Source organism: Calypte anna, chromosome 1, assembly GCF_003957555.1.
Source record: "Calypte anna isolate BGI_N300 chromosome 1, bCalAnn1_v1.p, whole genome shotgun sequence".
In the NCBI taxonomy this organism is placed as follows: Eukaryota; Metazoa; Chordata; class Aves; order Apodiformes; family Trochilidae; genus Calypte; species Calypte anna.
Window position 1 is genome coordinate 51890863 of NC_044244.1, and position 22682 is coordinate 51913544.

Genomic DNA, 22682 nt, shown 5'->3' on the forward strand with positions numbered 1-22682 from the left:
AGCCTGTAGAAGGCTGTTTCTGACGTTACTCATTGCTTTGAATGAAGGAGTATAGGTTTTTACTAATTTTTAACCCAGATGAGCAAATTAGGCCTGTACAGAGGTGACTGGGGATGGTTAATCTTTGCTGGACTGGATTTAAAGAGGAGAACACCAATGTCAGGGTGACTGCTGCTGTGGGTTTAGAGAGTTCTTGACATGCCAGGTCAGTGCTTTGGTGCCAGGACAGCTCTGCTGGCACCAGCTGCATGCTGGTGTGCCCCACACTCTGCGTCTCTTATGCGAATAGAGAAAATCTGAGGCAAAGCCTGGGCTGCTGAATGTGCTCCACACTGGTTGCCTGCCGGGAAGCTGCTCTCCTTTGAGCCAAAGCCTTCACTAGGTTGGCCTGCAGGGCTTTTGGGCAGCTCCACAGCAGCTTCTGGGTGGAGTTTGTCCCCTGATTCACTACAGGTAATGCAGGGCCTAGGACTGCTTGATACTCTGGAGACACCCGCAGTGTCATTTAGTCCACTTTGGTTTATGACTTGTTCCTTCAAGGCATGTGCCTTTCCATCCTCTGTGGAGGGGAAGGCGAGCTGTTAATCCATGTGCCTCAGCAAGCAAATGTGTCTGTCTGTCTTCCATAGATGTAACATGGGGGTGAGCCCTGCATCCAAACGTAGCTGTGACGTCAATCACAACAGCACAAGGAGCAGAAGCAGAGGGGGGAGTGTGGGGGGTGTGCGTTTCCTGGGTTGTTTATGGCTCAAGGCAGAGTGGTTAGGTCTTGCCTGCGTTACCAAAATGCAGTCAGTCTACTTGCCCTGAGCCAGGGAGGCTGGATTTGAGTCATGGCATCAGAGCAGGATTACAGCCAGCCACTTATGTTCTGGCAGCAGCTCGTGAGTCAGGTGAAATTGTAAGGAACTGCAGTGCAGAGCTAGAGGAAAGCCTACTCCAAAGATTGTTTCTTCCTACCCTTGCCAATGCTGCAGCGGCTGGCTGGCACTAGAAACTTGTAACAGCTTGTCCTTTTGCATGATGTCTTGGTTGGATTAAAGGTTAATCTGGATAGTACTTTTGTGTTTTGTGTTGGTTTTTTTAATAATCTGTTGCTATGCCATCTCTGATCTGTGCAGTGCAGCCAACTTGCCTTGCACAGCTCTCATGATAGGATTCTGCCTGAGAAGAAGGGCACTTGGCTGCACCCCAGGACATGCCCCTGCGCGCCAATATGGTAGGCAGTACCCAAAAGGGGAGATCCAATGGTTTGAGCAGCTTGGTGTTCTCAGAGAAGCACGGAGTGAAATGCAATGTGAAATGCACCCATGGGGTGGTGGGTGCTGTTAGGAAGCTGGCAGTCATCTCCTGTCTGTTCAGTGCCACTCCTCTTCCCTGTCCTTAGTCCTTCCCAGTGTTCTGTTAGCCAAGTGACTGCTTTTGAAGCAAGGATGTGAGGAACCTAGGGGACTTGTGTAATCATTCTGATCCATGGGCAGCCCAGATGGCTTTGTGAGCTCGTAGGAAGGCCCCAGAGACATAGTACCCCAGTGGCTGTAGGCACTGCATGAACCCTACAGGCCTTCTCTCCACTACGTCAAAAACTCAGCAGGCTGGAGAGGTGGTAGTTGTGACTACTACTTGGGCTACTCTGAGCCACCCACAACCACTGCACAAGGAGGTACATAGTCAGCTCTGAGGGGTCTGTCTTTGCTCTTACATCTTTTGACATTGCATCTGAGAAATCTCACCACATTTTGACATGGGTGATCATAGTGCCAAGGGTTTGCTTAAAAACAGCACCATTTGCTTGAGGGGCTGGGCTGTGTGCAGCTGCGCCAGCTCCTGCTGTAGGAAAGGGAATGACTGTTTCTTTACAGTAATCTGTCGCTGCTGACAGCAACCTCCCTGGAGCATTTAACAGCAACAGAGTTGGCTGATCAACCCTCAAATCTGTACTCACAAAGTTAAGTGCTACTACTCCTGCCAGGTCACAGGTCTGCAAAAAAAGAGCCCGGAGGCAGCTTCAGACTTTGAGCAGGTGAGTTTCTCACTGTCAAGTGCCATTTAAAAAAAACAAATCAAAATTTTCTTGCAGCTGCTGGTTTCCCCGTGTTCTCATACACCACTTGATGGTGACTCTTTTGAGAAAGGTTTGGTCGCTGCCCCAAAGGTTATTCCTTCCCTGTGCTGCCTTCTCCATGATAGCAAGAACTGCTACACTGTAGCCTCGGGCACCAGAGTATTGAGGGCAGCAAGGTGCTAAAAAATTACTTTATTTCCATGCCTGTAGTGAACAATAGCTGATCCGGGAAAACCAATCTTCCCAAGTTGGTGGTTTGTTTTTGTTTGGTTTTTGGTTTTTGTTTTTGTTAAAGTTTTTTACTGGAAATGTGAATGAAACAAAGGAAGCAGCCAACAATGCTCTGAACAGCTGGATATTCTGCTATTTTGCTTTGTGACAGTAAAAGTTAGATGAAAGAGCCAGGGGTCAGGCAATACCTGTACAGGGGCTGCTCAGTTATTTCAGGAGTTGATGTGGCTGGGAAGGAGGTCCTGCTGACGGGTGGAAGGAGAAAATAAGTGGAAAGAGTACATGGAGCTCTCTGAAATGATGTTGCCCCTTCTGGTCCATGGATGGGGGTTGCTTTTTCTCCTTGCCCTGAGGTGAGGTGTGCTGCTCATGACTCAGATGTCTGTTTGGGGTACAAGACAGTCACAGCTGCCACATACATGTTTGCGTAGCTGTGTAAGCACTTCTCCCACATTCAATTTTTAGGTGAATGAAAACAATGGTTGGAAGTTCTGTTCTTTGACACTCAGCCACAAGTGTGAAAGCAGTTGTTTAAGCAAAGTGAACAGTAATAAGTCAGTTTAAACGTGGATGATGTTAATGAACAGAATGTGCAAAGCTAAAAGCTGCTAAAAAAGTGAAAAGCAAAACATGGGTGTGATGCACTTGTTCTTTTGAAGTCACCTTCAAGTCTATAAAGAATTGAGGTTTAAAAAAATGGTGTCTAAGGAAATGGGATAATCCAGAAGGACTTGTCCCATTCTAGGTGTTCTGACTGGGGTTTTGCTCTCGATTGGCCTGTGGTGGTAAATACCTGAGAAAGGGCCTCTTGCAAGCAGCCTCTTCTTCAAGCAAGTGTTATGAGCTAAATGCAGAATTATCAGTGGTGAAGTACACTGTGATTCAGTCCCTGACCACAGAGACACCTGGTTCTTTGAATCATTGGCACCTCCTGAACCAGGGTCTGTGTGACTGTCCACTTGCTGCCTCTTCTCTGTCAGCATTCAGCAGCCTCTCCATTCTCCCCCCTTCAGAAGATGGGTGGTGGGGAACACGTCCTCTCTTGTGCCACTTTTCCTCTGCTCAGAGAGCTTGTCATGGTTGCTACAAGCGAAAAAGAACAAAACACTATGACAGATCTCGCTTGAATCACAGGCAGTGATGAAATGGGTAGTTTTCCCACCTTGATTTTGGGAACACCATCCCTGTTGGTACTGATAAATATAACTGTTTCCAGAATATCCTCTTTCTACATAGAACTTCTGAGCCAGAGGTGGGAAGGGGAGGTGAATGCAAACAGAAAGGGCCACAGAGGCCGTGAGTGCTCCCTGGCAGGCCAGCTGAAAAGTTGTTGGTGAGATGAGGTGATGGTGGGCTGAAAAAGCAGCAAAAACAAGGTAGCTGTTTCTTACAGCTCTTGTCACAGCTCCTCTGACTTCTAGAGGGTATCATTCTGAAATGTACCCTCTCATCACCCTGAAAACAAAGCTCCAGCAGGAGCATGTGCTGTTCTGCTGTGTGCCAGGTGGTATCTCAGGTAAAGGAGGGCAGTGAGCTTTACATGAAGACAGCTGCAGAGCTGCGAGCTTCCATTTTGAATCGGAGAGAATTATTTGTGACTGCGATTGTTGGGTTTTTCCCCCCCTCATGTTTTCAGCACCTGCAAGAGAATGTAAAGTGCACTATACATTAAGTAGGATTTTGCAGTAACACTCTGGACAGGGAATTCCTCTAAGTGACTTAACATTTTTTTATTTTTCTGGGGGTTTTTTTAGAAGTTTATGTATCATGCTTGGCCCATTTACCCTGCGGTACCTTGTACCAGATAGAAAGAAAAAATGAGGGCACATTCAAGTGCCAGCCAAAAGGAAAGAAGAAAGAAAAAAAATAAAGAAGAAAAAAGGATTTAAGCGCCTTTGTTGTTAGTTTTTGCTTCGGTAGGTACTTCAAGCCTGCTTGCCCACTGCCACCCCGCTGGCTGGGGGTGCGGGGTGATGGCGCATTTGCGTGTGCTGCCGGAGAGGAGGCTGCGCGGCCTCCGCTGCCGCCATTGTTTTAATTAAAAAAAAAAAAAAAAAAAAAAAAAAAGGCCCCGTTCGGGCGGGAAAAGGAGCTGAGGTGGCGGAGGGGCCTTCCCTGGCGGGGCCTCCTCTCCGTCTCCCCCGCCAACCTCCCCCCACTGTCCCCCGGCCTCGAAAGCCGCTCCCCGATGCCGGAGAAGGGGTGTAGGGGGTGGTGACTGCTGTGCCCCCATCCATGGGGTGGGGGTTGGGGTATGGCGGGGCCCCCCACCCTCACACCGCCCGCTGCGCGGCCCCTTTAACGGCCAGCGCCTGCGCGCGCCCCCTTCCCTTAGCAACCGCCCCCCCCCTTCTCCTTCTCCTCCTCCCGGGGGGGGTTCAGGCGCGGCCGCGGCGGGAGGGGGCGCGCGGGCGTGCGCGAGCCGGCGGCGGCACGAGGGAGGCGGGGCGAGGCGGGGCGCAGGGGGCGGGGCCGGGTGCGCGCGGGCGGGCGGGATTATTATGGGCTGTGGGCGCCGCCGCCGCCGCTGCCGCCGAGGAGCAAGATGGAGCTGTCTGCAGTGGGGGAGCGCGTCTTCGCCGCCGAGTCCATCATCAAGCGGCGCATCCGAAAGGTGAGAGAGGGGGAAGGTGATGGGGAGGGAAGGGAAGGGGTGGGGCGGCCGCGGGGCTCCCCTGCTCCCTGCCGCCAGGCCCCAGACGACGAGCCGGTGGCCGGCCCGCCGGGCCCCCTCCTCACGTTCCCCCTCCTCCCCCTTCTCCCCCGTGTGTTGCAGGGGCGCATCGAGTACCTGGTGAAATGGAAAGGCTGGGCCATCAAGTGAGTGCATCCCGCCGGGGAAGAGGGACTACTGCCCGTTCCCCCCCCCGCGCTGCTCTGCGGGGGCCGCCCCCGGGGCTGCGGGGGTCGGGGGGACGGGACAGGGTGGGATGGGATGGGGGGGAAATGGGAGCTAATTCCTGCGTTTGTCCCCGTCCCCCTCCCGCTGCCCTGCTCCCCGGTAGGTACAGCACCTGGGAACCCGAGGAGAACATCCTGGACTCCCGCCTCATCGCAGCCTTCGAGCAGAAGTGAGTGCTCATCCCCTGCCCTGGGCTGGGGAGACTCCAGCAGGTTTGGCTTGGGTGGGTGAGTGGGGAAAGGGTGTCCAGGCTCCCTTCAGGTTTTCTGGGTTTTATTTGTTTGTATGTGGGGTTTTGGTTGTTTTTTTTCTTTTTTTTTTGGTTGATTTTTTTGTTTGTTTGGTTGGGTTGGGTTTTGATTGATTGGTTGGGGTTTTTTGCTTTTCTTTTTAAACTTGTATGCTGCTGTTTCTCCCTTTGGGAAAAGTTTTAATTTCTTGACAAATTTGACTCCCTCAAGGGAACGAGAGCGTGAGCTGTACGGGCCCAAGAAGAGAGGACCCAAGCCCAAAACTTTTCTCCTGAAGGTAACTCATTATTTAAATAACTTAGGCCTAGCCAAAGGTCTCTCGAACCTCACCAGTGTGTGCTCGTGGAAGGACTGGACTTTCGAGTGACTTGTGCCTGCCGCAGGGCACTGGGAACACGGGGAGAACCCGACAGGAAGGCGGGAGGGGGGCAGGGACGCAGAAGCGTGCGAGGGGAGAGTGTGCGTGCGACGGGTGCCCCAGCAGGACGGTCGCCTGTACGCGCGGATGTGCATGGTGAGGCTGCAATCTCTCCTCCAATATCCTCGCTCTCTTTACGGCCTTTTGCTGCCGCAGTGGAGAATGAGCCCGTTCTGCTCCCTCTTCCTCAGCAGCCTGTGCCATCCAGACCCTGCCCTGCAACTTAGCAGCACGCTGAGCGATGGGACAGCGGTGGCGGGAGTCTTGCTGCCACTTGTGCTCCTCCGATCGTGTTTCAGGATGTAGGTGATCCATGAGAGTTTGATAAAGGGTTTGTGTTTTGATCTCTAAACTGCAGGCTAGTTTAGGGGTTTGTTTTTTTGTTTTTTCAGAGCGGGGAGCAGGGAGGTGTGAGGGGGAAGAGAAATGTTTCAGGTCTGTGTAGGATAGCAGCTGAAGTTTCTAGTTCCCCTCTGATAAACCCTCTGCAATATTGTCATAGCATCTTTGCTTGCAGTGAGGAAGGTACTTCTAGCGCATCTCCTCTAAAGCTTTTTTGGTTTGTTTTTTTTTTTAAATAATAAATCTGGTAGCTCCATGACCACTGTGGGAGCTCTGGATGTTTTTTTTTATTAGTCTACAGACAAAATTCCTTGCTTTCCTACTCTCTTCTCCCCCTCTCTCTACAGCTGTCTCAATCCTGGACTTCAAATAAATGTAGAAACACAACACACATTTGTAAAAGTAAGACAGATGAGTGAGTTCACAGCATCACTGGTTTCGATTCAGTAGCAAGCTCTGGAACAGCCAGGGTGGACCCTGTAGCTAGCAAGGCATCACTGTCAGTAAGTCATCCTATAGCTTTGGGCAAGTCATTTAGCCTTTGTGCATGTTTCCCCATCTGTGAAACAGGTTAATACTTTCCTTTGCCTGACAGTGGCGAGAGCTTTACTCAAGTCAGCTCAGTACTTTAACTGTATGAGCACTGGAAAGAGTGGCGAGGGGTAGGGTGTCACCTCTCCTCTGCTTTAAGAGGACGTAAAGAAGCACACGGAAGAAATGCAGGAACAGGCATATTCTGATGCCCTGAGTAAAACCCAGTCGACTTGGAAAGTCCTGCTGATGGAACTGTCCTCCTCTTCCCTTGTTGCCTGTTTTTCTGCTAACAGTTTTCTGTATCGGCAGACTTGGAACTACAGACATAACTGATGAGTACAACCCCTTACGCTTTGATCAGGGAAACTAGACTAGTTGTGTTTTTTCTCTTTCTGGCAGTCATGCATTAAATGGAACCCTTGTGTTTAGGTTTCCAACAATGCAGAGGAACCCTTAAAGGGAAACCACCGGCCTAAAATAGTTCTCTGCTTGAGTTTAAAAATACTGGTATTTGTAACACCTGACATTGTTCAGTGTTAGAGAAATGTTTATGCTGTGCTTTTAACATTACTCTGTGCAATCAGTTGCTTTTTTTTCTGTTTCTGAATGTGATATGGCAAAACCCACTGCCAATTTTTCACTCATGTAAAAAAAAAAAAAAAAAAAAAAAAAAGCAAAACCAACCCCCATACTCAAAACCCACTCATTCCTTATCTTCTCCCTGTGCCCTTTAAAACCCTCCTAAACTTGGAACCTGAATTATTCAACAACATCCTTTGAATCACATCCCTGACACGTTTCTGCGGCACATCTTCCTTCTGCCAGCACTGCTGAAAACCCATAGGTTTGCAGAGCTTGCTTGGTACCGTGTAGAAGATGGATCTCAATAGGAAGCAAGATGAGCTGAAGGCTGGTGCCATGTTGTAGGGGAGGCTGGCAGGGCAGGGCAGGGCACATCCAGTGCCCCTCGGTTTGCAGCTCTGGGGAATGTAGCTGGTGAAAAACTGTTAAGTGCTCTGACTTGATGGTTTTCTGTAACTTTGGATCCTGCCCTAAAAATAACAACCCAGGCCTGGCAGCCAGAAGTAACCCTGCCTTGGCCTGCCCTATAAGAGGTTGTTTGGGGTTCTATTCAGGCAAAACGCAACTGCAGCTAGAAGCAGTCGAGTGTGATGGTTGGTGTCATGTGCATCTCTTGGTCAGTTCATCTGACCTGCAAAAGATGTGGGTTTGAGCTCTGCCAGCCCTGTAGTGCTGGTGCTGCTGCAGGAGGAGTGGGATTCGGTTCTGCCTTGTACATCAACGATGTTTTTGGTTCTTCCAGCTGAATGTTCTCCTGCCAGTGAGAATTTCAGAAGCAGGGGAAGAAATATGATTCTTGCATCCCAGAGGGAGTCTTTGGAGTTGGCAGTTAGAACAATATTCTTTTTGATCTGCTAGCTGAACAGATTAGGCCTGGATGCAATGATGTTTAAGCAGGAGTCTGGCCTAGGACTGCTTTAGTAGACTAGTCCTCCCTTAATTCAGTGGCTTCCTATAATTTTTTCATTTTATCAGTGCTTAAATTTAGGTTTCTGAGTCTCCAGTAAGGTATTGAAAGAAGTGCCCCGATATGCCACTCAGTCCTCTGGCTTGTGTGGGTGTTTTAGTTTGCAGTTGGGGCAAGGTTTATCCTGGGATTAGTTCTCAGAAGCTGCAGATAGGCACCCAGGGGGATTTGCAGAAAGCATTCCAGCAGGTTAGTGTCCCACGCCTTTGGAAAAGCTTTGAAAAGCTGCATCTTCAGCCACCTACTGCCTTTGTGAGCCAGGCTCCTGTTGCTGAGAGCTGTCTAACACTTGACCTTTCAATCAGACTGTAAAGGGAAATTTCAGCCCAGGCTTTGTCATATTGCTATCAAGATGGCTGGTGTTGAAAGTGACCCCTGCAAACTTCAATTGCAAAGTTTTGGGCAGGAAATGGGTCTTTATCCTCTGCATACTAGGGGAAAAACTTTCCCACAGCTGAGCTGAAGCTTGGCGGGAGGTTTTATTTATTGGGAAGCTGCTGGTATGCTGCAAGCTTTGTGCTGACTGCATGGAACGCAGAGTCCTTGGTCTGAAATGGGCAGCACTGCACATCAGGCTCTTACCTTAATATTCAGGTGTCCGTCAGAAGTTGTCTTGGAGGACAACCCTTTCAGCTGGAGGTCAGAATGGAAGCTGGTGGGAGGTTAGGAAGAGACATGGCGTGTGCTATAGTGATCTTCCTCCTCTCCCCACCCCCACCCCATACTGGGTTTGCTCCTTTTATTTTGCCGTTCCCTCGGTACTCCGCTGAGAGGAATGCAAAACTTGCCAACTAATCTAATAAAGTCTAGTAAGTGCTATTAAGAGACAGAGCCCAATCTGCCAGCTCAGTGGGTGGCTAGCAAAGCGCCCTAGTCGGGGTGGCTGTAAATACCGAGGTGAAAAGACTAGAGAAGGTTAATGGGGAGGAAGAATTAAGGGGGGAGCCTTAGCGGGAGAGGGGGGGAAGAAGGGGCCGAGCAGCATGATGTTCTGTCGCTTCGCCCTTCCTTGAACTCTAAAGTTGGAATTGGGTTTCTTTTGATCTCCTCCCTGTTCGTAAATTATCCCCCAGCGGTTTGAAAACAGACTGTTCCCCTTTGTAGCATTTTGTTCCCTATCCAGTCGTGAAACCTCTAGTTTATGGCAGTGTTGCTTGGGAGAGCTGTGCTATGAACTGGCTTGCTGTTGCCTTGTCGCTTGGAAGACCGCGGAAGAAAGCGGGCGATAAAAAGGCAGAATGGCAGCCAAAAAGGAGAAAGAAGAGCTCTTGCGAATGCTCGTTGGAGCAAGGACTGTGGGAATGCAGGTGGAGAATAAAAGACAAAGTAGAACCAGTAGTTTTGAGAGCAGTGCTATTATGTTGCAGCAGCACTAGGAATTACTGGATTTTGAAATAATTAACTAGAAATCCGTTGCCTTACAAGGTTTTTGTTTTGTTTTGTGTTTGGTTTTGTTTGTTTTGTGGTTTGGGGATTTTTTTGGTCTTTTTTACTTTCAAATTGCAGAGGTTTTGATACAAATCAGGTAAGAGAGGCCTTTCTAAGCACGCGTCCGTGTACGTGCTTGTGTGCCTCAGTGCGTTAAGGGAATGAATGAGCAAATATGCTTGCTGGGCCTCAAGGGACATTTATTCAGAAATAGTAGGGAACAGGGGAGATACACGAGTTCCCAGGGGCAATGAGGGAGAGCTGTAGAAGCTAAATAAAGGTGATACATATCCCGAAAGGGAAGGGGGGAAGGGAAGTAATCTTAGCAATTGCCTTGCTCTCGTGACAGAGCACTGCAGCAAGCCTCCAGAAGCTGCATCCTGATGTAGGCTGAGCTGTAAGCAGAGAGTGAATTACTTTGTACACATAGTGAGTACTGCTTCAGCAGTGAGCAAATCTTGCAGGTGAAAACAGCAAAGCCCTGAGTGGCAGTTTGCATTTGGAAAACTTCTGAGTTAAGTAGCAAACTGTGGTGACACAGCTGAAAGGATTAAACGGGTTTGTTTTTCAAAGACCTCATCATCATACTGCTTGTGAGTGTGATCGATTAATGGATCTGTAGCAGGGAGAAGTGCATTTCCAGCAGATAAAACTGAATGCTGAGTCTTCTAACCAGAGGTTGCAAGTTACTTAATGTCAAGTTGGAAGCATGAGAAAGAGTCCAGAAAATGTGCTGTTCTTGGCAGGGAAGAGACTTGAGTTCGTATAGTTGATTCCTGAATAAACCTGATACTGTTGTAGGAATAGAGAGCTTTGCAAGTGAGAGGGCTCTAGGGGCTGATCTTAGATAAAGCATCTGATACTATTTTTCTTGAAACCTTACCTGGAAAAAGAAGCTCAAGGTAAGCTTGAATATTTGCATATTGCTATTTGGAACTCACCCTGAAGCTGGTTGCTGGGGACAGCAGTGTGACACCTGGGGGGGACTTTTTGGGTCCCAGCTTACCCTTTCTCTTAATGATCTGTTCAAAGAGGTTGATGGTGAATGTAGCCTACCTGGAGACTACTGAGACTGGAATTAAATAAATGCAGAGAGCTGAAACATGACTTAGAATCAGCCTTCAGGAAGTAACTGGAAATGCAGACACAGGGCCAGTAAAGGAGGCCTGGTGGTTCTGGCATCTTGGAAAAGTCCCAGCCATGGACCAGGGCTCTGTGGTAGCTACTGTGTTAGCAAAAACTAAGATGGGTCTCTGTAAAAACAAGACAGGAGCTGATTAATGTGCACAGGCTGAGAGAGTCAAATCAGCAGGACTATGGAAGTGGCTGGGTAGTGACTATCGCAGCATTATTGCTTTTCATTTAACATGGTTGATGGGAAACTTCACTGAGGAATTTTTGGGTGTATCAGGCAACTGTGGGTTTTGTGACTGCTTCCCCCAGACTCGGGGGAGGTGTGGGGGGGGAGACCTGCTTCCTCACGTGGGTGATAATAAAAAAGGCAGCACTGTGGGCCGGCAGCAATTAGACTCGGCTCTGAGCAGAGGGGCACAGAGGGGGCAGAACTCCTTGCTCTAAGGCATGATTACAGGGTAAGGAATTAATCTGGAAGACATGCAATGCTGGCAGCAGGAGGGGCCCTGAGGGACGCCTGTGTCTATCCACTGAAGCTCTGGATCAAGGATTTTTACTGGCGCATCTGTCTGTACCCTCTGCCTGACTTCTCTGTCCTGCCTTCAGGAATGGGGCATTGTGTTGCGTTTTCCTCTCTGATGAGTGGTGGTAAATTGGAGAGCAGCCCAAGTCACAAGAGAAGCAGTGCTGGAATGGCTGGGGAAGCAAGGGGGAAAGGAAAAATAAGGTGGTTAATTCAGACTGCACCAGTGTGTAATGTCAGAAAGCAAACTGTAGCTTATGCTGGTGTCCACCATCTGCTTCAGAGGGACCTGTGGAGAAAAGGGAACAAGCACAGTCCTAGATGTGTGTTTGTCTGTACCTGTGACCTCCTGATGGGATCTGTGGGGTTGTCTTAAGTTGTGGATCACTGGGATGGGAGGGGGAAAATTCATGTGTGCAGGAAGTGTTGGGTGCTGCTGCTGTGCTCCAGCCTGTAGGATGCCTGGGACAAGAGCTGTGTCTGTTCATTTTCTCAGCAGTTTGGTGTATGGAATAAAGTGAGAGGCTGAGCAGAGGAGAAACTAGCCGGATACTGGGATGCTTTCTGTTAGAACAGGGTGTGTTGGGGTTTGGGATGTGGACACTTTCCCTCTGGATAGATGGAACAGCCCTCTACAGCCCAAGGTGGACATGGAGTATCTGTCCCTGTTTCTTTGTCAGTCAGCTAATAGGATGTTTAGAGTCCCTGGTTCTGATGAGCCTTCAGTACGCATTTTCACATACAGCCAGAGAAGGAGGCCTCATCTTTGCAGTCCTTTTAAAGCCAGGGTACCAGTAGCACTGCAGGGCATGATCCAGTATTGGCTATAGAGGAACAAAATGCCTTCATGTCTCTATTCGCTGCTTATTTAGGATCTTCTGCAGCTTCCATTGGTATCTTGGTGAGAGAAGAAGGGCACTGGGTGACAGCAGAGTTCTGGGGATGTGAATCCAAGGCTCTGAGCTCGTTGTAGGAGAGCTGGCCTGGGCCCCTCAATTAGATCTGTTAGATCCCTGCCTTAGGGATTTTTTTTTCCCCAGGCACATTTTTTTCCCCAGGCGTTTCTCTGGTAGGAGGCACAGTGTGCAGGGTGACAAAGGAGATGGTGTTGGAGTGCTTGAGCTCTGAGCTGGCAAGAAGCCATCCCGGTCTTGTCGTGTGCTAGGGGGGCAACAGGATGGAAAAGCTGGGGAGGAAAAGCAGCTGTCTTCTTCTAGCACTGCAGTTCTTGTTATGGCCACGAGGTGGAGGAAGCTGCTCACTAGATGGACAGTCAGAAGGGGGGCCTCACCTGTCCCCTTTTGTGCGACTTCTGCTGGTGACAGCTGCTGAGATGCAATAAAGAAGGGGAGTTGTTTGGGCAAGGATTTGTGTGGGGTGTGTGGGAGGCTGAGCTCCACAAGAAGCTGTCCTCTGACAAAGGGTGATGTAAGAGCATGCTTTGGGTTTCCATGCCCACAGGGTCTTCAGGTCATACTGCCTCAGCTTACCAAGGAAACTTGTTTCTGCTGCCTGAAAATGTTCCTGTCTCTGGTGCATGAACCAGGGCAGCTTTTGGAACCATCTCCAGGCATCAGAAGAGCTTAAAAGTTTTGTTCCCCTGCCATGGTTCTCAGGGAAGGCTGGCACCAAGCAGTTGAACTTTCGCTGTTCAACTCAATCTCTTTGGAGATGCAGTTAACTTGACCTGAGTTTCAGCTGACCTGCTTTCTGGCTTTGAATATTAGACCTTGTTCCCACAGCAGATTAAGGATAACTTGGTCTCTAGTTAAAACTAAGCTTTGGGTCTCTGCATTTCTTGTGTTTAGCTAAAGTAGCTCTGTCAGACCCTTGCCCATCTTTGTCTGTATTCCCTGAGACCCACTTTCTACCATGCTTTGCAGAGCTGGCTTGTAAGAGGGGAAGAGCAAACTGGATGCATTACTCTTCTCTCCCCCTTGTCTCGTGCTGATTTCATAGCAGACTGGATACAGTCACCTGTGTTGGAATTAGTACGTAATTTTGGATGCTGACTGAGCACTAATAGCCCCAGTGCCCCAGAGGATGCTTGGTTGTTTGGCTGTGGGGGGTTTTGCATATTGGCTGCTGATGACTGAGAAGGGGACCTTGGAAATGATTAACCATGACCTGGAACACAGCAGGAGGGTGGCAGTTTCTTCCTGAGGAAAGCACCCATCAACAGAGACACAGCCTCAGAGCATCATTAACTGCCCAGAAAGGACCTGGACGGTACCCTGTGCCTGTGTGGCAGCTGTGCCATAGCTGTCATTAGTCCATAGGTGTGTGTGTGTTTGTTTGCCACTAATGTGGGTATAAACATGAGGCAGCATTGCTGTTAAGTGCCCATCCTGAGGTGAGCAATGCCTGATTTGAGATTTGGCTGCACCTAGGCTGCCTCTCTGACCTGTTTTGTTTTGTTTTGTTTTTTTCCCTTTCTCCCCACCACTGCAGGCTCGGGCCCAAGCGGAGGCCCTCCACATTGGGGATGTACACTTTTCTGTCAAGCCGGGTTCCAGCACCTCCTCTCCCAAGCTCCACTCCAGCGCCGCGGTGCACCGGCTCAAGAAAGACATCCGGCGATGCCACCGCATGTCCCGGCGCCCCTTGCCCCGCCCGGACCCCCAGAATGGTGGCAGCATGGGTGGCGGGGCCGGCATCCGCCCTCCCGTCTCTCCCTTCTCGGAGACCGTCCGCATCATCAACCGGAAGGTGAAACCCCGGGAGCCCAAGCGCAGCCGCATCATCCTCAACCTCAAGGTCATTGACAAAGGTGGGAAGCCAGCCAATGGAGCAGGGGGCCTGGCTCGGCCCAAAATCCCCTCCCGAAACCGCGTCATAGGCAAGAGCAAAAAGTTCAGCGAGAGCGTCCTCCGCACCCAGATCCGCCACATGAAGTTCGGCGCCTTCTCGCTCTACAATAAGCCCTCCGCTGCTCCCACCCCATCTCTGGAGAGCAAAGGGGAGGCTGAAGGCTCCCAGGCAGCCTCCTGTGGGCTCATTATGGGCTCTACCCCCTATGATGCCCCCAGCTCCAGCTCCTCTGGCTGCCCGTCGCCTGCTCCCCACTCCTCCTCTGACCCAGATGATTCCCCTCCGAAGCTGCTTCCCGAGACCCTCAGCCCAGCCATCCCTGACTGGCGTGAGTCAGAGGTTCTCGACCTCTCGATCCCACCCGAGTCGGCTGCCACCAGCAAGCGTTCTCCTCCGGGAGGGTGTGGTGGGGGGCAGACGCCCTCCTTGTCCCTTTCATCTTCTGACCCGGAGCAGGAGGCCGGCGACTGGCGTCCTGAGATGTCCCCTTGCTCTAACGTGGTGGTCACGGATGTCACCAGCAACCTCCTCACTGTCACCATCAAGGAGTTCTGCAACGCGGAGGATTTTGAGAAGGTGGCGGCAGGCGGTGGCGGTGGAGGCAGCAAGTGAGCAGCCAGGTTCCCCCGGCTCCAGGGGCACGGGGGGAGCCCTACCTGCGAGAAGTCGTGGTGTGAATGGCTGTCCTTGGTTCTCTCCTTCTCCTCCCCTTGGCTGTCCCTCTGCCCTCACTGCCACCCTTCCTGCTCCTCTCCCCCTGCCCGCTCCCTCTTGCCTGGAGGCTGGAGTGTCAGTGGGGGGGAGTGGGGGCACCCACAATTCTGGGTGTCTCTGCCACTGGGAGGAGGCAGGGAGGGTCATGGTGGGGCTGGAGCTTGGTTGTTTGTCCTTGAATGTGGTGTTGTCCAACGGGCAGTGGAGCCTTTGGGGATGAAGGATGGGTGAGCGTGTGTCTGATTGCCTGTGGGGGTGGGTGGGGAAGGTCCTCTTCCCCCTCCTTCCCCTCCCATCTGTGACAAAAGAGGAGCTCCAGACCCTTGAGGGGAGGATATAAGAAGACTCGAGCCCTCACCCCCTCCCCCCAAGTCTTGTTCCATAATGTGCATGCAGTCTTCTTCCATTCCTATGTTTTCTCTTTGTCATGACCCCAATCCTGCCATCCTTCCTGTTCTTTGCCTGCGGGCTGGATCTGCTGCCATCTCTGCTGCCCTCGTGACAGTGGCTGGTCCAGGTGCCCCCAGAGCAAAGGGGAGAGGGGCAGGTGAAGTGTCATGCCTAGAAGGTGCTTGAGACAAAGCTGGGGTGGTAGGGGTACCCCATGCAGCATATACCCTGTATTGGCTTCCCCCTTTCCTTTGACTATTGGTGCTACCTTGGCAGTTGTATGGGTGCTTTCAGGTGTCCTGGTCCCCTCACTTTTGCATCTTCCAACTGTCTGAGCTTTTCAGGGGGAAGGGAAGAAAAGGGGAGCCTGCTTCTGGCCCAGATCTTCCTCCTGGTGTTCATCACTTGCACTTGCTTGGGGGAGAGGGCATAAAATGCCCTCCCTTGGCCTTTCTGTGGTGGAAGTGGGAGTGGGCCATGCATTAATCCTTCAGTTTGGGGGAAGATAGACTGATGGCGTGAGGCTGGTCTCCTGTCACACGTAGGCTTCCCCCAACCCTTTTTGTTTCCCCCTGCTCCCTGGAAACAAGGGAGAGATGGAAGGATGGATGCTAAGGTGCATCATTTGCTCTTCCGGCTTCCTTTTGTCTCCTGTTCTCCCTTCTCTGTGGTGCATGACCAGGAAGAGGGTTCACCTCTGTGTTTTCAGCATCTGAAACAGCCCTTACAACTGTCAACTGAAGGTGCTAATAAGAAATAACTGTCTCACATTGTATGCATGTGCACTGGATCTCTTCCCTCAGAGCTCTTGTGAGTTTCTCTAAAAATTCCTTCTCTTCCCCCGCTAGCAAGTAGGAGGGAGCAAGACTGCAGCTTGCCCTTCTTTACCCACAGCTCCCTCTTCCCCTGACCACCCTCATTCACATCCAAAATAAGCTCTCTTTCACCTGCCATGTCTGGCTTGCTCCATTTCAGACCGGGTCCTGAGCTTGATGGTGAGATGCTGTCCTTTGCTCTCCCTTCTCCCCCTACTCACACAGGGCTTGGCCTGTAGGGGCAAGGAAAAAGAGGTGCTGATCAGTCAGTGGGAGAGCTTCGTCCTGTCAGCCCTGTCTCACATGTTTGGAATGGGGCAGAGGGGCGTCACTTCTACTCATGTGCTGCAGAGGTGAAAAAGGTGGGAAAAAAAATTCCCCATACCAGGGCTTAACCTGCTTACCAGCCTGCCCTGGGTGGGTGAACACAAGGGGAATTGACCCCTCTGGTGCTTCCACATGAGGATGCTCAGGAGCTGCTGGCTCTTAGGAGTGCTCTCATGTGGAGTGGTAATTCTGTGGTTGCAGTGGTCTGAGGATAGAAGGGAGGCAGTTTGTGGGAGGGAGGTAATATTTGTCTGCCCAAGGGATGTTGCTGGGGCGGTAGAGGGATAGACCAGCGTCTGACCTTAATTAGGGCTTCTGTGCCCAGAGCTTGTCTTTTCCCTGCCTCTAGCTCCTGGTTCAGTGTAATAAAATCTTCACTGCCCTCCCCACAAGCCTTGCCTCGCAGCGGGTGGAATTCAGACCTGTGAGGCACAGTAAGTTCACACCAGTTGCAGCTCGGTTCCTGTGCAGACAGTCTGAGGGGGATTCCAGGTGCTGTTAGCACCGCCCTTTGCACACCTCTTTCTTTTTCTTTCCTTGATCAAAGAGCTTAGTGGACTCTTTGGGGATGCAGCTGCATTCACAGCTGAAGCTAGGAGCAGGGAGAAAGAGACTCCCCGGTTCTATTCACCAAGCTAAGGCTTCCTATAACTTGTTGGACTTGTGTGCGTGTCTGTATTAATACCTGCCTGTATTTTTCGTGTCTCTTTTTTTTTTTTTTTTGCATCTTCCCTGTGCCTGGCACACCTGAGGATCCCTTATTTTAGCGTAGCCTAAGTCTGTTTGACTGCAGCTTCAAAGATGAGCAGTTTGTAGGCATAGGGAAACGCTTGCTCCTAGGGAAACAGTGAGGAGATTTTTCTTTTTTCCTCTCCCTTCTCGACAAGAAGTATTCTGTGGCTGTGAGATAAGAGGAGCTTCTTTGTGGGATGGATGCAAACTGGCCAGTCACTTTAGGTTGTTGAGTTACTGTTCGGCGTGTATGTGGTGATGTGTTTTGTTTTGTGGTATTGAGGTTCTGAGAAAAAAAAAAAAAAAGCAAAACAGTTGAAGCGTTTAAGTGGGAGATAAAAGGGAACTTTAATAGGAAACTCGATGTGTTTTGGCCAAGGTGTGTGTTTGCTTGGCAGAATCCTTTCCCCCAGTGTCTCTTGTATGGTGTTCTTTGAGGGCAGGGGACAGGAATTGTTTAATTGAAGGGGTTTTGCCTTTCTCCAGAGTGACAAGCCAAGGGGACTGTCTGTGAAGAGCAAAACAGTGGGTCATTGTAGGGATGCTCCGTGAGGACCTTCTTCCTGTGGTGAGGAGATGAGGGGACTTGTTGCGTCAGAGGAACTCGTGCAGTACCTCCTCTTTGTGGAGGAGGAAAGGAGTATGATCTGGCTTGCAGACACAGCTTGTGTGACAAATCTCTCCCTGGGTGGGTCACCAGGTGAGAACCAAACCCTGAACCTCTGGATCCAAAATGAGGATCCTGTGCTGTCTTGAGTTACATGTTTGCTAACTTGAACACAGCAGCAGCAGCCTCAGGTGGACAAGCCACTGGAGGCTGACTAACCTACCTTCGTATGTACGTGGGTTACACTCCTTCTGAATTTTTGCCCTTGCTCCTTAATGGAGGTGGGAAAGAAGATCTGTCCATGTCCTTTAAAAAGGGCGTGGGACTGAGGGAGGAGTTTATTTGAAAGTATCCCCTTCCCTTCCCCCATAACCCCTAGGAAAAAAAAAAAAAAAGGAAAGCAGAGAAATATTCTCTGTGTCTGTGCCATGTTTGTTCTTGTTGTCGTGTTTTTAGAGGAGATTTTATGATGGAGTGGAAAAAGTGAAATGATTAGTTTTGCATAAAAAAAAGAAAAGTTAAAAAAAAATTTCTACAGGGAGAGAGCGAGAGAGAGAGAGAGAGAGTTTAAAAATGAAAAATAAATGCAGTGATTGCACAAACTAGTGGTATTAGATGGTCCTTAGAGAAAAGAGTATTTTGTAGTATTGAAGCGTGTGTGTCTGGAATGGTGTTTGGCTTGCTTGAACTGGAGGGAAAGGCATTCTGGGACTAAGCAGCGATCTCTGAGCTGAAAAGGCAAGTTGTATGTTGGAGGAACCCTGTCTACAAACCTTTCCCGTCCTTGCCTCCCAAGTGTTGGAGTGAGTTCCCGTGCCTCCCATACCTTTCCTGTGAGCTAAGGCGAAGTCTCCAAGTGGTTTTCTGGCCAAATTGCCCTCAGAAATGGCCGGTCATGTTCTGCCAGAACGTAGATCGAGCCACCAACATGGAAACAGTTGAGTTACTTTGCATGCACAGCAAGCTGCTAAGATTTGGGGTTGGCATGTACCTTTCCTGACAAGTCACTGTTTCTTCTCTTTTCCCTCCCCCCTATCCAAGCAGGATTAAACATGGTGGGCTTATCTCCCAGGAAGCAGATATGCCTCCCCTCCTTAGGGTCTCTTAGCTTCTTCCAGCATCAGGTGCAGAGTGGCATTTTTCCATAGGGGATTCACCACATCATGACAGAGAACCAAGTCCCATCTGTATGTATGCCCCACCTTTGACAGTAGCTGGATCTTCAGAGGCAGATGTGAGAGCTGCCCTGTGTACTCTGAAGGTGTTTCCAAGTGAGGCATACCCTCTTCTTGAGGCCAGCAAATGCTGGAGGTTTTGGGGTGGGGAGAGGGACACCCTGACAGCACTGTGCTCGAGTAGGGCTGCCATCTTATGCTCTGGCTTCCAAGGGATTGATGGGGAGAATTGTCCTAACATTTCTTCGAAGTGAGGAGGCAGCTCTTGTGTGCTGGCTTCCTCATCCAAGATGTTTCTGCTGGGCCTTCATCTGGTGTGTGGGAGCAATTGCAGGGAAGAGAGAAGCCACCAGATGTTGATGTCTGAACAGAAGGTGGCAGACAGGGGATACTATGACAGCTTTTCTTGTCTGGACTTCTCTGTTGCCCTTCACTTTGCAATGGCAGGTGTTGGATGTCTAGATGTCTCCAATAGCCTGGGCTGCTCTTGGGAACTTCTCCTCTTCTCTGCCCATCACGTTCTGTCAGTGCTTCCCGTGGTCTTCAGCTTGGAGCGTCAGCCTCCTGTCTGATGCTCTCTTTTCCCCTGGCTGAGCAGAGCAGGACTGGGGAGGCGTGAAGCTAATTGGATGGAAGCTCCTTTTGAGGAAAACAGAGAATTAGGATGTGGTGAGCTGGCCCAGCTGTGGTGAGCCACTGCTTCATTTCTGTTTCCGAAAAGAGAAAGGGAGCATTTCTCCATATCTCCTCGTACTCAAGTTCCCAGGGAGATTTTATGAAATAAACAAAAAAATAAAACCCAGTCCTGCTTTTTACCAAGTAGGAGCTGTTTCTGAGCTGAGTCTTCCTAGGGATTTCACTCCCTTTCCCAGCCCCTCGTTGTAGGGGAGGTTTTGGCAGCTCCCAGGTCACCTTTCTGAGAACCTCCTGGCAGAAAGACATTGCTGTGCTGGAGGATGATGTCCTGAGTCCCCCCATGCTTCTGCCCACTCCAGGTCAGGGCATTAGTGGGGCTGCTTGGGAGCAGGTCCTTCTTCCCAGGGAGTTGTAACAAACCTGGAGTGCGTGTCTGGCTAAGTGCTTGTTTTCCCCTCTCACCTTCTTCCCCCACCTTCCAACAAGACCTTTTCCTCCTTGCCTGGTGAATCCTTTTACTCCAATGTCGCTTGCTTTTGCTGCATTTTTCAATTGCCCAATAATCGTGCAAGAGCTGGGATCTTATTTACTTTTTATACATAAATATATAAATATAAAAGAAACCCTCCACTCTTTCCCCCTGTCTCACCCACCACTCTGCACGCAGCTTTCCCCATCTCCACTCTGTAGGCTGTGTGCTCTAAGAGGGTTGATTTGGGGCCAGGGATTCGGTGCCTCCTGGGTTCTGTTCCTCCTTGGTTTGCCGTGGCCTTTCTGCCAGCTGTGTCACTGCCCTGTGCCTCAGTCTCCCTCATGTGAAGGGGGTGGTGGGTGGAGGGGACCATCCTGCTGAGGGTGCTGGCAGCCCAACTCCCGCGGCGTTTGCACAGAGCTAGAGGAGTGCTGAGTATTGCTTCAGAAACCCCCCTCTCCCTGTCTGTGTTTCCTTCCCTAGGCAACTCCAGCAAGTGTCTTCATTTCATCAATGCTTTGGGGTTGAGCAAATAAGTGGCTTTATTTTCCTTTCTTCTGTTTTTTTTTTTAGGTCCCTCCCTAGAGCACAATGTATATGGTTTCTTTTTAGGGGTGTAGATGGGAGGAGATGTTGGAGTCTTATCTCCGTCCTCACCTTTGCCCTTCTGTTCTCCACTTCTCTCCCCTTTTGATGTTGTCCTGTGTCAGACTGATGTGTCTGGTGGGGTTTACACCCCTTGCCAGTGCAGGGTCAGCAGCCTTGGCACGGGCAGCTTCATGTGTGTTCCATGTGGTGCATCTGAAGTGCCCTGCATCCCACCTGCCTCGGCTGGAAGGATGTCACAGGACTCCCAAGTTCTTCTTTTCCCCTTTCCTTTAAGTTTCTCCTTCCAGGAATGAAGGGAGGAGCAGTCAGTTTGCCCTTCCCATGGTGGTCTGCTACCTCTGGCTGCTCTCCTGTTCTTCCATCTTCCGCACAGTGGGAAACAAAATGTCTGCAGGGCAGTCATTAAGCACAGTCCTTAGGCTGAAAGTCATTCCACCTTGGATGAGCAGTGTGCTTTTGAGCCCTCTCCTTCCAGACACCAACCCCAGAGTGCCATCAGAGACCGTGCTGGGGATGGAGGAGTGGGGATACTCCCTGTACTCCAGGGTTGAGCGGAGCAGGGAAGTGGGCAATGAGCACGGTCCTGCAGGGTGGGGAAGGAGGAAGGTGACAGAAGAGCAGTGAGATGCAGTCAGGGTGATGCCAGCTTCAGCAGTGGCTCAGAAAATATAACCAGTGGGGGAGGGAAGGGGATCATGGTCAGGACAAGTGTTAATTCCCATTGCAGGGCCCTGGTTCTTGACTTGGTTCCTTGTTACGCTGAGCACTTAGAGCTTGCACTAAACCGCAGGAGTGTGGCTGAGTGCATCGAAGCACTTTGTAGGGCTTCGGGGCCTCGTAGGAGTAGGGGAGCCCTTCTGTGCTCCCGAGCAGCCCCCCAGGCTGTGCCTTGCTCTTCGGGGGTGCTGAAGGTTTCCTTCTGGGCAGAGCAGCAGGTAGGTGCTCTTATGCTTGTAGGTTGCTCTTTAGTGGTCCTGGAGGGGCCCTGCTGCTTCCAACCCCCTGACTGCAAAGGGGGATGTAGTCTTAGGTCAAGTTCTCAAATGGAACGAAAAAAGAATAAGTCATTGTGATGACTTTTTTTTTTTTTTTTTTTTTTTTAGAAAAGAGTTTGTCATCCTCATGTCAAATGCTGTCCTCTCTTCCTTTTCTCCTCTCCCCTGCCATTAAGCCTTGTACTCTCCTTAAGAATAGAGGACTCTCTATTTCAGGATATTTTTTCCCCCTGTTTTGCCTTTTGAATAGAAAGTTGTTTTCAAGTGGTGGTGGAGGACAGGGGCCCTGCCTCTTCTGTTTCTTCCTTTCACCTTCCCCAGAGCCAAGCTTAGGCTCAAATTCTGCAGATTCCTGCAAATACTGAACTTCGAGCAGGCAAGTTATCCCACTAAGCTCTGTGGTACTTGGGTGCTTCAGATTCTGCCTGTGCTTGAGTTTTGGCAGCATCAGAGCCTTATCCTTTCTCTTAGAGAAGGTCAGACCTAACTCCTAGAGTGATGGTGGTTCTGGTGCAACCCATCTGTTTCTTTATTTCCCCTCACTTGGCATACAAAGTGAAGGTGGTATTTTTTTTTAATTTAAAATAAACCTAAATATGTATCTTGTAATTTTTTTTTATTTTGAAAAAAATGCATTTAAGGATTGTGCACGGATGAATTGTATATCTATATATTTTTTGGTCTTGCAATTTTCATTTTAAATATAGTGTTTGTTCAGTTTTGTTTTGTTTTAATCCAGTTCCCAGCTGGCTAAACTCTGTCTAGAGCGGATGGGTGGGAGGTGTAGCCACTGGAGGGGTGATTGAATCACCCCTTCCTCTGGCGCTTCCCACAAGAAAATGGTTTGCTCCAGGTTTGGGGGTGGGGGTTGTGCTAATTACTCTTGTATTCTTGTACATTTTGTTCTTTCTGCTGCTCTTGAATATTGTATCAATGCCAGAAATGGGGAGTTAAAAATTATAAAAAAAAAAAAAAAAAAAAAATTTAAAAAATTAACCCCAATAAATTGTTACATTCCAAAA

The 22682-nt window shown here is 50.0% G+C and overlaps 1 protein-coding gene across 1 annotated transcript; it reads left to right on the forward strand.

Moving 5' to 3' along the window:
• Window positions 1-4791: 4791 nt before the first annotated feature.
• CBX6 (chromobox 6) lies at window positions 4792-22682 on the forward strand. The gene is made up of 5 exons (XM_030446379.1): window positions 4792-4910; window positions 5073-5116; window positions 5302-5367; window positions 5660-5726; window positions 13829-22682. Exons 1-5 carry the CDS (start codon window positions 4842-4844, stop codon window positions 14798-14800), a joined length of 1218 nt encoding a protein of 405 aa, XP_030302239.1. The 5' UTR covers window positions 4792-4841; the 3' UTR covers window positions 14801-22682.